This window comes from Micropterus dolomieu, linkage group LG11, assembly GCF_021292245.1.
Source record: "Micropterus dolomieu isolate WLL.071019.BEF.003 ecotype Adirondacks linkage group LG11, ASM2129224v1, whole genome shotgun sequence".
NCBI lineage: Eukaryota > Metazoa > Chordata > Actinopteri > Centrarchiformes > Centrarchidae > Micropterus > Micropterus dolomieu.
Window position 1 is genome coordinate 6,987,414 of NC_060160.1, and position 12,079 is coordinate 6,999,492.

Consider the following 12,079-nt stretch of genomic DNA (forward strand, 5'->3'; position numbering starts at 1 on the left):
CAAAACCCTGAGAGCTCAGCAGGCCCCAAGAGCATGCTGATCACCCCGACACTCATTCCCCTGCCGCCGGTCTCCTGGGCTGCCTCAGCCCTTAGGAACCCTCACCCTGGAGCACAGACCCTGCCAGTGAGCCACAGCACACTGAAAGGGTCTTGATTGGTGGGGGAAGGGGATGTCACAGACACATGTCACTTTGATTTAGTGCCTGCAGACCAATGTGTGAGATGCAAGCGAATGCAAGCTGTGAAAAAACAAAATCAATATCTCTCAAGAGGCGCAGTTCTGTATCTGTATCCCAGAGCACTGCCTTACATGCATGGGACAAAGGGCTGCAGTGTGATACAGTACATGGCGCCGATGCCATTTGTACTATAGTACAGTATGTTGCTATTATTGCAACACTGCCAAATATGCCCACTCAGTTGTAAGCCTATGTGTTTTTGCAGTACACAGATGGTACAGCTGACAAGGCTACATAACATACACAATTTACATAAAACATCACTATTACTCATTGATGCTTACCACCAAACTGCAAGCTTCTGCAAGCATGGCTGCCCCCAGAAGGAATCAAAGCTTCAGGCTTGTCACTCATTATGATACACGCTGCCTACTCACCTAAAAGACTGCCATGCGCTGATTACTACAAGGGCCTGATCCTGGCCTTTGACATTTGTTGTTGTAATTTTCTCTCTCTCTCTTTGTTATCCTGTTCCTATTCTTCCATACTGTTTGCTTTCAATTGTAGCAGACATAACAGAGAAACAATGAAAAAAAAAAAAAGAGCAAAAATCCAGATTTCGACCAAACAAAAGCAGCAGGGATTAAAGAAGCAAGGGGAGGGGGGTTACTTAAGGACTTCCTGTTTCTACAGTTGTGTGACGAATCCTAAAGTTGAATCCCTATTGCATGCGACACGCACAGGATTGCGCTCTGATGAGAGCAAAATCTCTTGACAGGAAAAAAGGGGGATACAGAATGCATGCTCTGATGAGAGTGAATGCTGTCTAACCTTGTCAAGAAAAAAACATTTAAATCACGGAGTGATGAGTGCAAACAGCACATGAATAGGTTATCAAAGTAATTTCTAAATTAAATTATGTCAAATGGCATAGCAGACAACATCTTTGTACCAAAGGAAGACTGCTGAATAGCTTTGAAGCTAGCTATGATATCATATATGCTGTAGCTATCATGTTTTGACAGGTTAATCACCATCAAACTGCAATTGAAAAACAAAACACACAAATCAATGGGATGCAAAAACAAGCACACAAAGAAAATAACTTATTTATTACTCCTAAATGGGATTCATTTTCAATAACCTTGGTTGATTAAAAATCAGGCAATAGCCAAAAATAAATCACCAACAATACATTATTGAAGAGCAACTGCCCCAAAACCATGAGAAAAAAGGGTTGCTGTCTTACCAGGTCTCATCATTTTTGAACTCAAGCTCTCCATAGGTGTCTTCAAAGTCCTCCCCTCCTCCTTTGGCGAGTCCATCCACGGTGCGATAAGGCACAATGACTGTCCCCCTTGCTCCAGAAGTTCTTAGCACTTTCACTTCCATAATACGAATGCTCTCACTTACGTGCACTAAGTTGCTCTCAAAGGTGAAGATGCCTGAATGATCATCATCCAGAATGGTCACAGTGGCAACACTGGGGGAACCTAGAATAGCCTTTGGGTATGGCAGACTGTTGGCGGACAGCACCTCATCCTCAGTCTCCAGGACACGCAGATTACTGAGCCGCACAAAAAAGTGCTCGTCCTCCTCAAAGATGTCGTCATCTATGATGCCAATGCTTATTTCCTTGAACATCTCTCCTGGTTTGAACACTACTGTACCCTCTGTGAACTCGTAATCAGCCCCAGCGTTAGCCGAGCCATCCTCTGTCTTATAATCCACGTAGATCGTCTTGTTGATGTCGCCACCCTTTCTGGTGATGGTCAGAATGGCGGCTCCACAGTTCTCGAGACACTGATAGACAGCAGGCTCAAATGCAATTCGAGACACATACTCTTCTGGTTCCTCCACATGCACCTCCTGCACGCTAATGCTCTTCTTCGCCTGCTCTGCGACGTGCTTCTTCAGGATATTTCCTGCGCCTGTCATCATGCGTGTAGCTTGAATCCGGTAGAAGGCACGGCTCTTTTGCTGGTGCGAGAGAGCGTAGTAGTTGGCCATCTCGACCAGCTGATCCAACTCTTTCTCTGGGTGCTTCTGCTTCAGGTCTTTCAAGATGCGGATCATATCACGCCGGGACTCGTCCACCTCTTTGCTCTCGATCAAACCAATAAGGTTGCTTGCCGCACCTCCGTCCATGAAGTGAGAGTTGACCATCTTGCCATCCATCTCTATCCCCTTGGAGCGCTCAGTCTCCGTCTCGATGATTACACCCCTGTGCTTATCTGTGCGATACTTCTTGTGCATGAACTTGTAGAAGAGCAGTCGTCTGTCGGCGACCCAGGCAAGGAGTACACATATCGGGAAGAAGGCCAATGTGAGTAGACCCTCCCAGACCTGGACTACATTAGGAGAAAACACAGCCAGAATCATGTAGAGCCAGATGTAAGCAAAGATGCTCCAGCCTGCAGTGACAAAGAACACTCTGAGGTGTTTGACCTTGCGTACCTCTCCTTGGGGAATGACAGACACACAGAGGCCAATGATGACAAACATGTTGAAGGCTGCACTGCCAACAATTGTGGCAGGTCCGAGCTCACCAGATTTGAATCCATGACCACAAACCTCAATTACAGAGAGCAGAATCTCAGGGGCGGATGAGCCCAAGGCCATGAGGGTGAGGTTTGAGACTGTTTCATTCCACACCCGGATCGTGGTGGTGGTTGTTTCGCCATTCGGCTTTTTGATGACAATTTCCTTCTCCTGGGAGGTGATGACCTCAATGGCTGCCATGAATCGGTCTGCAATGATGGACACTCCAAGAAACATGTAGATCATTGCCACAAAATACACAATGACCCGTGCGATCTTGTCTCCCATGGAGGGATCCTCGGGATACCAGATGGGCAGGATAATCCCTGCATGACACTTGGAGTTTCCTGTGCAGGTTGCATTGCTGGGGCTAAGTAGAGGGCTCGGAGTGGTCCGGGCCTCTGTACAAAGGAAGGCTACAGCCACAGAGACCAGCCCCAACCAAAGCAAGGCTGACGACCCTGGCTTTACAGGCCTTGAACCCTCCATGCACCCTCCTTCGTCTCAAGGGTCCTTACCACACTGACAGTCCCTCTGGGATCCAGCACTGGGCTGTGCTTTTTCTCCACCCACCACCTAAACATAACAGACAGAAACAAAAGCCATTATGTAGATGTTATAGTATACCTGTATTACAAGACACAAAGAGTTTACTCTCATATGATAGAAACAACGTTCAGACAGAAACAGCAGTGGTAAAACAATCATGTTACTTTGTTACTTTTTACTAGATAGATAAATGCATCTATTGCTACATAAATCTTTATTGTACTTACTTAATGCATTAAGTATTACATTTTCTGATGGCTTTCTAATGGCTCCATTTATTAGTCACACACAATAATGAAATAATTAATGTAATCACATAATAGAATGGTAGTCCAACCTTAGGTTACCTCCATATTTTTTTTTTAAATCCCCAAGTTTGAGGGGTAGTAGTAGTACAGGTTTGTAAGACTGTGTATTTGCATTTCACAGGGAGAAACACACACTGTGTCTGAAGCAAGAAAAGAATTTCTCCATTTTATATGACTGTGAGAATTCAAATTATCCTACTATCCTTCTGAAAGACTCCAATGAGTTTCTGCCTCCTTCTTTACAAACAGCATAGTCAGGAGACCTTCATGTTATCTATGAGAGGCGGGCTGGAAAAAGCTTCCCCATGCTTAGAGGTCTGTAAACCACTATGTGAACATTGTAGATAACATTAGTTTAATAAAATCATTGCCTGTGGGCTCATTTCCAATCATAAAGTTTATTTTCAGTTTAGATGTGGATATGTGCGCCCAATAATGTGGATTTGAGCGTGATTGTCTGAAATCTCAGGGGTAATACACAGCTCTGAACCAAACAGCTCGCTCAGCAGGCGTGAAATGTTGCCAAACTAAGCACTGTCCAAAATGTCGCATTGGCAAAAAACAGCAGAGAGGAGGCAGGAGAACGTCAAGAGGCAAACTGAAACAAAGGGTACAGATGTCCCGTCCAAATTCATTACATACTGAGCCCTAAATGCACACTTACCACTTCCGCAAGAGAAAGCAGCATCACAATAACAATGCAGACGTTGTCCGAATTCATAAAAGCTCAGGCTAAGCATCTTACTTGACTTGACAATTCTTTTGATGCAAACAGCTGAGGCCAGAGGCAATGGGAGCATGAAGAACAGTTAACCACCACAAACTTAGAAGATGTGAGCTGCTGTAAGACATTACACGGGGGATTTATTATAGAGGCTCTCTTCTCAGAGGAACTTGTGATTATTTAGTAGTTCAGGAGGATGGGTGGGGCCCCTCTGCAGCCTCCACCACACCTTTGGGCCCCTGAGACACAGGCTGTTTAGTCTGAATTAAAATTATCTCTGCAGAAAGATACAGACTATTTAAGTTAATCTTTCTGTCCTGAATTCACTGGAGGATTGCAATTTTTTATTACTCCCACACTTGTTTCCCTTTCCTTTTGTTGAGCTAAATGTCTTTCTACATTTTGCACTTAAAAGTACATTCTTGTGTTCTGATTCGTGGTTAAAGGGTTGATTACCTCTGGGGCCGTCCGCACTAAAATGTGTACAGTACGCACTCATGGCACTTTAAGGCACTTTGGATAAAAGCATCCGTTAAATGGCATATGTTATGCTGTGTAATGCAAATTTCTCATTTGATTTAACTTTTACGCAGTACACTGGATCTGACGACTTAAAATAACTCCAACTTTTTGAACTCCCAGGTGATATTTTTGGAAATTACATCTATCACCCAGACAGACCACTGGCCAGTTTGGATAGCTGACAAAATTTTCAGTGGAGGTGTGGGTAGTCAAACAGGAGCTGGCATATTTGAAGCACTCACACCAATTTAACACACCCTACACTTGAGCAGTGTCAACTAATGTCTGCAAAAAAACTGGCAAACTTTCAATCAGCGTCTTCTGTGCAAACTCAGGCATGGGCAAAACCAATTAATCTATTCTGGAATAAATTATTTCTAATATTTCTAATTTAATGGTTCCTAGGTACACATAATTGCCTCACTGGCAGTATCATTATGATGTGTTTTGAGGTATCAGTAACATTCAGAAAGTGCTTTATTTAGAGGTGGATAAAATGGAGGATATCTCAGTTTGAAATTCCTCAGATGTTAAAAAAAGATTTTGATTGCAGAGAACCACACTGATCTGGAGGATAGAGAAGGATGACAGCAAACAGCAGCAGAAGTGGAAGACAAGGAGCTTAAATTTAACTAAATCAGCAGAGCCATTTATATGGACAGCGCTGAGCACAAACAAAAACAACAGGGAAATAAGTGATAAAACTGTACCTTAATGAGAGAAAAGTTGAATCTGAAAACTAGATTTAGGGTTAGGGTCAGCTGTTTGGACTTTGTAGCAGTTTGAAAGTTTAACACAGAAACTCACCTTAAGAGTCAACTTTTAGTAATGAAGAAAATTTGCACAATATCCTGTAAATTACTTTTATTTGAAAATACAAAACAATTACAGCAGGGATACATTTTTGAAGCCACTGGGAAACTAAAGGAAGTGCATCTTCCTGTTTTAGAGTTACTGCTGACCTGCTACCTTCTCCCTGTCTTTTTTATTGCTTGGTGGCTAGCTGGGGTGGATGGGAAGAAACTGCAATGAGGCAGAAATAAAACTAAAGAGCCTTTCAGTATGTTACAACCTAGGGACGGGAATGATTAAATGACTGGTTAACTTAAGGTGATATAGAAGAGGAGGTATCCTAAATCCAAAGTGTCAAGAGTCAAAATGTACTGGCATATTTTATACTAAAATTAAGTCTTAATTAACATTAACTTTGAGTTGTGTTTCTGTACACCTGAATGTAAATCTAATATTGATTCTTCTAATTTTGGTCTTCACCAACTCCTATGGCAAATATCTGGCTCTGTAGTGGCTTAATTCTCCTTTATGTTCACCAGATAGCTAGTTAACTTTTGTCTTCTGACTGTTTGGTGCTGGAAATGTAATGTAGAGTCAGTTTTCAGAGCTTTTCCCCTAAAACAGCTGCCTGCCACATCCAAATAGGACACCATGTGAGAGTGATCCAAAACAGTAAGATGAAGGCCAGAATATCAAAACAATGAGCTTTCATCACTACAAACAACCTCTTTCACATACACATACGTCATGTGATACACTGTTAATATAAAAATACAGATTACAGCAGCTTTAAATGAGTTGAAAGTTCTAATCCTTCTAACACTTCCCAGTGATTTCCAGCAGCTTCAGTGCAGACGCTTGAAGACTCTTGTGTCTCCATGTGTGAATGTGTGTTATTTGTGTTGACTGAAAGGAGGGCTGTGATGAAAAAGAGTAAATGTGTTCAGTCAGCCTATACCTGGATAAACATAGGTACAACAAAATGGCACAGAAGCCAAGCCACAAGCCATATACCCATAAATCTAAGAGCAAACTATCAGAGTGAAACAGAGAATTTTAAAGGCCATACAGTAAGACTGGGCAGTCAATTGCCTGCTAACTACCTCTTGCCTTGTCCCATTAGACATATACATTTCACAAGCTGAATAAAATCATGCTCAGAAAGATTATGTTGTAATTGTAAATACATTCCAGGTCTTCCAAAAGAAACAGTAGATACTATCCTAAGTAGTAGTTTTAATAATTTTAAAATATGTGACAAAATATTCCATGTGCTTGTAGAAATGAATTCCTCACCCTTGAATTTCACCTCAGTATGGCCCTCATATTGCTACTATCACCACTACTTCCGCTATTTCTACTGTAAATCGACTGTTAAAATCCACTCTTGCAAAATGCAATGCACTTTCACCCTAAGTCAGTTGTGGTGTGGAACGCTGGACACTTCTCACCCTCAATGGTCACCATCTTGGATAGGTAGCGGAAGGGGAGGGACCACCAACGTATTTTCAAAATTGTGAAGATGGCAGCAGAGGAAGCTGCAGAGGTCGTGATAGCCCACACAAGCAAGTAAAAGTACGTTTTTATTCATTTTTAATAAAGTATGATTGAAGTCAAGTAAAAAAAAACAAGCCGGCAGATATTTTGGCGGGTGACAATCGCTGACAAATGTTGACGATAAGGATATGCCTCTGTATAATTTGCCATTAACAAGAAACAGTGGTCAAATGTTGTGATTGTCATTTCCGGTAAGTGAACAACGGCCGTGCTTGATCCAAGACAACACTACCCTGTCGAAATTAACGCACAACGTAAGTAAGTAGATAGTCTACACAGTACGGTGTACTAACAGAAGTATCTGAATAGAGTTCTCAGTGCTTTGAGTCCGGAGCACCTCATCCTCTTGCCGGTGTGCTTGATGGCATATGACAGCTTTAACTTATTGTGGAAAATAGTGATATAGGGCACTGAATTTGAAGAATTCATATTCATTCACAAATGAGAAAAAAGTTTTTCTGGGGTGAGGTGTAGGTATATGCTTGGCCTGGCAGATCTGCTCATCGCCTCACTGATTACTGTACAAAAACACACAACTTTTCTAACTATTTACTGATTTTGGTGAAACTGGATCATATTTTATGGAGTTTCTAAATAGACAGACACCTTTCTAACTTTCTAACTAACTTTTCATCACAACTGAAAAAGGACTTTCTGCAAGACAAACTCCAAAAAGTTGAAGAGTAGTCCTGAGCAGAGTAGTGTCGCAGAGCTGGACCTTTCTCCACACTTCGTTTTTATCCTGTGCCAGTGCTGGAGGAAGCACTATCAGCAGAGTGGGTGGATGGGCGCGTCCCTGTACTTCATGGGCATGCTGTCCCTGGAGCAGATTATGAGCAGATGACCATATAAGGACATCCCTGACAATCTGATGCCAGCTTGGCATTATAAAAATTATTTAAATTATAATAATTTATGACATTATTTAAAAATTTGGCAATGTTTAGTATGAACATACGACAGTGTAACAGTTATTACATATCAGAAAATAAGGGAAAGCACAATAGGTCTCTTTAACAAAAACTTAACATTATAAAAAATGTAATATATCCAATAGGGATGGAATAATTGATCAAATGATTGAGAAATCCTTTAAGAGACCCAACACATACTCTTAAGCAATAATGTAAAGCTTAAGAAAATAATTACATTTAAGCACTGTTCAGGTATATGACCCCACAAGGATTTTGTATTTGAATCATTGATTTTCTATCACAACACAAACTACATTAGGCACTGTCAGGTGATGGACAGTGAACGATTCCATTGTTTTATGTGTACCAACATTAGAGCCATGACATCAAAATTAGGAGCTACAAAAAACAATTTGCATACTAATTACTGTTTTAAGGATTGTATTTTGCATTGTGAATGTAGGGGTGAACAGTCTAATCAAGACTGTTCAGCAGCCACCAAAAAGGTTGTTCACAAAAACTTCACAGGAATTTAAGAGCCATATTTCAACTGACATCTAAATTAAGAGTGGAGACATATTCCAGTTAAATCCAACACTGACCTCTTCAACCAGAAATAGTTGAGAATTAACCCACTGCATTTACACAACTTTTAACATTTTTTTTTTTTAAATATACAGAAGTGGAAGAGCAGAATATCTTAATTAAAACCTCAATAGTTATCATTATGACTACTGAGAATGTCATGCAGTATTATTATAAAGTTTATAAAAAATCATATTTCAGTCATGTAAAAATATTATGACAGTAAAAATCCTTAAATATATCTAGTTTCAAATGCCAGTATTGATATTATGTATGTATGTGATATTAAATGTATTAATACACAGTATTTAGGGTGGACCAATAGAAAACCACTACCAGAAGGGGGCTGCCCTAATTTTTAAGGAAATACCTGTTCAATTATTCTTATACTGAAACTACAAGTATTTTGTAACAACTTTCAAAATGAAAAAAACAAGGTCAATACAATACCATCATCATCATCATCATCAGGGGATAGTAATACTCTCATTTATACCTAAACGGATTCACTTCCTTTATGGTTAGGATCTTTAAAGCAGTTTTGCCCCAATGAGAGGGAATCACTATAGCAAAATTAAGAATTATAGAAAATGTGCTCAAATTAACTGAATAACTGAGTGAATAAAAAGTTTACAGACTTTTGTTTTCAGAGAGGAACCTCCAAGAAACCAGCTGGGCAACATTTCATGACTAGTATCTCACAGATTTATCAGTCTAGAGCTGAAATGATTAGTCCATTATTGGATTAGTTGATCAACAGAAAATGAATCGCGACTATATTGATAGTTCATAAATTCATCATTTTTTAAGGAGAAATACCAAAAATGCTCTGATTTCAGCTTGTCAAATGTGAATATTGGTTATAAAAAAATACTGGTTGTCTTCTGGTATTAAACTAAATATCTTGTATTATAGACTGCTGGTCAGACAAAACAAGCGATTTATTATGTCAACATTGCACTTTAAAATACTGGACCAAACAATTAATCAGTAAAATAATCGGACAGATAATTGAAGCCCTAATCAGTCTAATTCTGGATGACTTGCACGTCTAAGATAGTGGATTTTAGTGAGAAAAGCAAACATTAACGTTTGATATCGTGCATCTTTAAGTGATCATGCCCACCCTTCCATATTACCGGACTGATGCGTGCAGCATTATGGCTGAGACAGTTGCTGAGAGCAGATCGGCTGTTCGCTCACAGATCCTCTTCCCTTTTCCTATTTTGGGAAGAGGGTCTTGTTTAATTTGAGATGCGCGTAAACATGGACTCAGCAGGCACTCGGAGAGCCTCAGCTGTTGCTGATTAATCATCATCAGGCAGTTTCGCTTACTATACCGATGTCACCTGAGGGGGGAATCCCTGCTGGAGCGCCCATAGGCCCACACGACAACTTATAGGGTGCGTAAAGGCCTACCTGTAAAGATGCACAGAGAATATACGAGCGTATATAATCGCATTTCTGAAACTAAATAGTCATTACTGAGATCCAGGTGTTCAGCCAATCAGCAGCAGGACGAGCTCGGCAGACTGTTACAACCGGTATCCGATAGTTGCGTTGACAGACGCCAATTTATTGTAATGGCACACCCATTAGACAATATCACGAATCCATTTCAGTCCGGTGCAATGGATCATATCTGCCCAGTGATGAGGAGCAATGGGAACAGATAGAGGGGTTAAAGCCCGGGCAGAATGAATCGCTCCAGAGTGAGGGACCACATCCAGCTCACATCAGTTACCGACTGTATTTGCAGCTACATGGATCTTGAAATGCATCTAATATGGTTTCTATAATCTGTCACATATTGTCACGAATAGCTGTTTATCATGGTGTGCCGGGTTGCATTGGTCATTAACGCACGGATTATTTAATATCACTGAGTTTGCATCATGCGTTATTCATTATAGGCTAACATACCTGGATTTGTATTCCGGGGAGTTTATGTAGAGACTGCGAAATAGCTCCTGTCCAACCCCTTTATTATTGTTTTGCCGTTCAGATCAGCCTGCCAACAGTCTCAGAATAATTTCGCTGTTTGGATCTCTTGGGTCAAACGTGCTCCTCGGTCCAAAATCCCCCGGTGCAGCCACTGTGTCGTCCTCATGTAGGGAGAGGCAGGTCCCCAACCTACACGGTGTTGGCGATTGGATCAAACCGGCCAGAGGTGATCGCCTTTCGTCCTCTCCTGCCTTGGCGCCCTCCTCCACAGATCCTCCCTGTCTGACGGACTGACCGGGTCGCAAAGCTGTCAATGACGAGGGAGGAGGAGGCGCGCGGGGGGGGGGGTCGGTATTTTAGTATATGAGATGGATCTCCAGAGCCCGTCCGCACGGCTCTCCTTCCTCAATTCAAGCCGTGAATCAGCGCTCTCCTCCTCCCCCTCTCTTCGCTGCGATAGCGCAGGAAATCTATGATGTCGCTCTTGTATGTAGGCACTGCCGGAAAGCTCCTCTTTGCAGGCTGTCTTCTCCACAGAAACAGCACAATTTATTTTTAACAGTGTCTTACATTAGAAACGCGCTCGGCTGTGCACGCCGGTGTTTAAGTTGCCAGGGCTGTCTGCTGGACCTCGCTCACCACCGGAATGAGATGTGTCTCCTGAGCGCTGACTGCAAGTCAGTTTCTGGTGCTTCATCTATAAATTGTCATCCTCAGATAATTCATATTAGGCGTATTCTCACTCGGTTGAGGTGTGAAATGGTTGTACCAACAGCCCTCCGCCCCCTTTTTTAAAGTCACACTGACAGGCTCGGTTAAGCGCGCAACTACGTCACCATCGGCTAGGAGAAGATGTGTTGCAGGAAACCGGCACTACATACCACGAATCCAAACAGCCCACTATGTCAACTGTTCACATTAGGAGGGAAGGGGCTGTGAGGAGCACCATAGACTGTGTATAAAAAGGGTATCACCCACTATTTCAGCTATAAAATCCTGCTGAACCAAGAACATAAATAAGTGACAGCAGGAAGATGATCACTGAGTCATTGGCATTTACATGTCACAAATAAGCTAACACACACACACACACACACACACAAAAGCAGAAACGGAGTAAAACTAGCTGTAAGATTTACTCACAGATCTGCTCATGTAGTTGCAGTGACAAAAATGTTTACAGCTTAACAAGCATGATATTTTATTGTTAAAATGTTTATGGTGTGCACAAAAAAGTGGATTTCATATAAGTAGTTAAAAATATCAAAATATCAAATATCAGATCAAGCTCACACTGGACAGTCAATCCATGCAGGGGTTATGTTTGTGATGAAGAACAGCTTAATTGATATTTTTTCTACCTCATTAGGGCTCTTCTATAAGTGTTAAAAATGTGTGAAATAAAGCTAAGCTGTGGTGCTAAACTTTAACCTGCAACAAAAATGACAAGTAGAGGGCAAAG

The 12,079-nt window shown here is 41.4% G+C and overlaps 1 protein-coding gene across 8 annotated transcripts in view; it reads right to left on the bottom strand.

Moving 5' to 3' along the window:
* slc8a3 (solute carrier family 8 member 3) overlaps positions 1-11,364 on the bottom strand; it is a 173,784-nt gene extending 162,420 nt beyond the window's left edge. For 3 of the 8 annotated variants that reach the window (XR_006827053.1, XM_046062275.1, XM_046062271.1), the window contains exons 1-2: positions 10,597-11,364; positions 1,431-3,298 (exon numbers count right to left, since the gene is read on the bottom strand). Coding sequence is in view for 6 of the 8 variants with exons in the window: in XM_046062275.1 (XP_045918231.1) it covers positions 1,431-3,211 (1,781 nt within the window). In the remaining 2 variants the exon portion in view is untranslated. Of the gene's footprint in view, positions 1-1,430; positions 3,299-6,913; positions 7,063-9,799; positions 9,954-10,596 lie in introns of those variants that run through there. The other 5 variants (XM_046062278.1, XM_046062272.1, XM_046062274.1 and 2 more) reach the window with 5 other exon arrangements.
* Between the last annotated feature and the right edge of the window lie 715 nt (positions 11,365-12,079).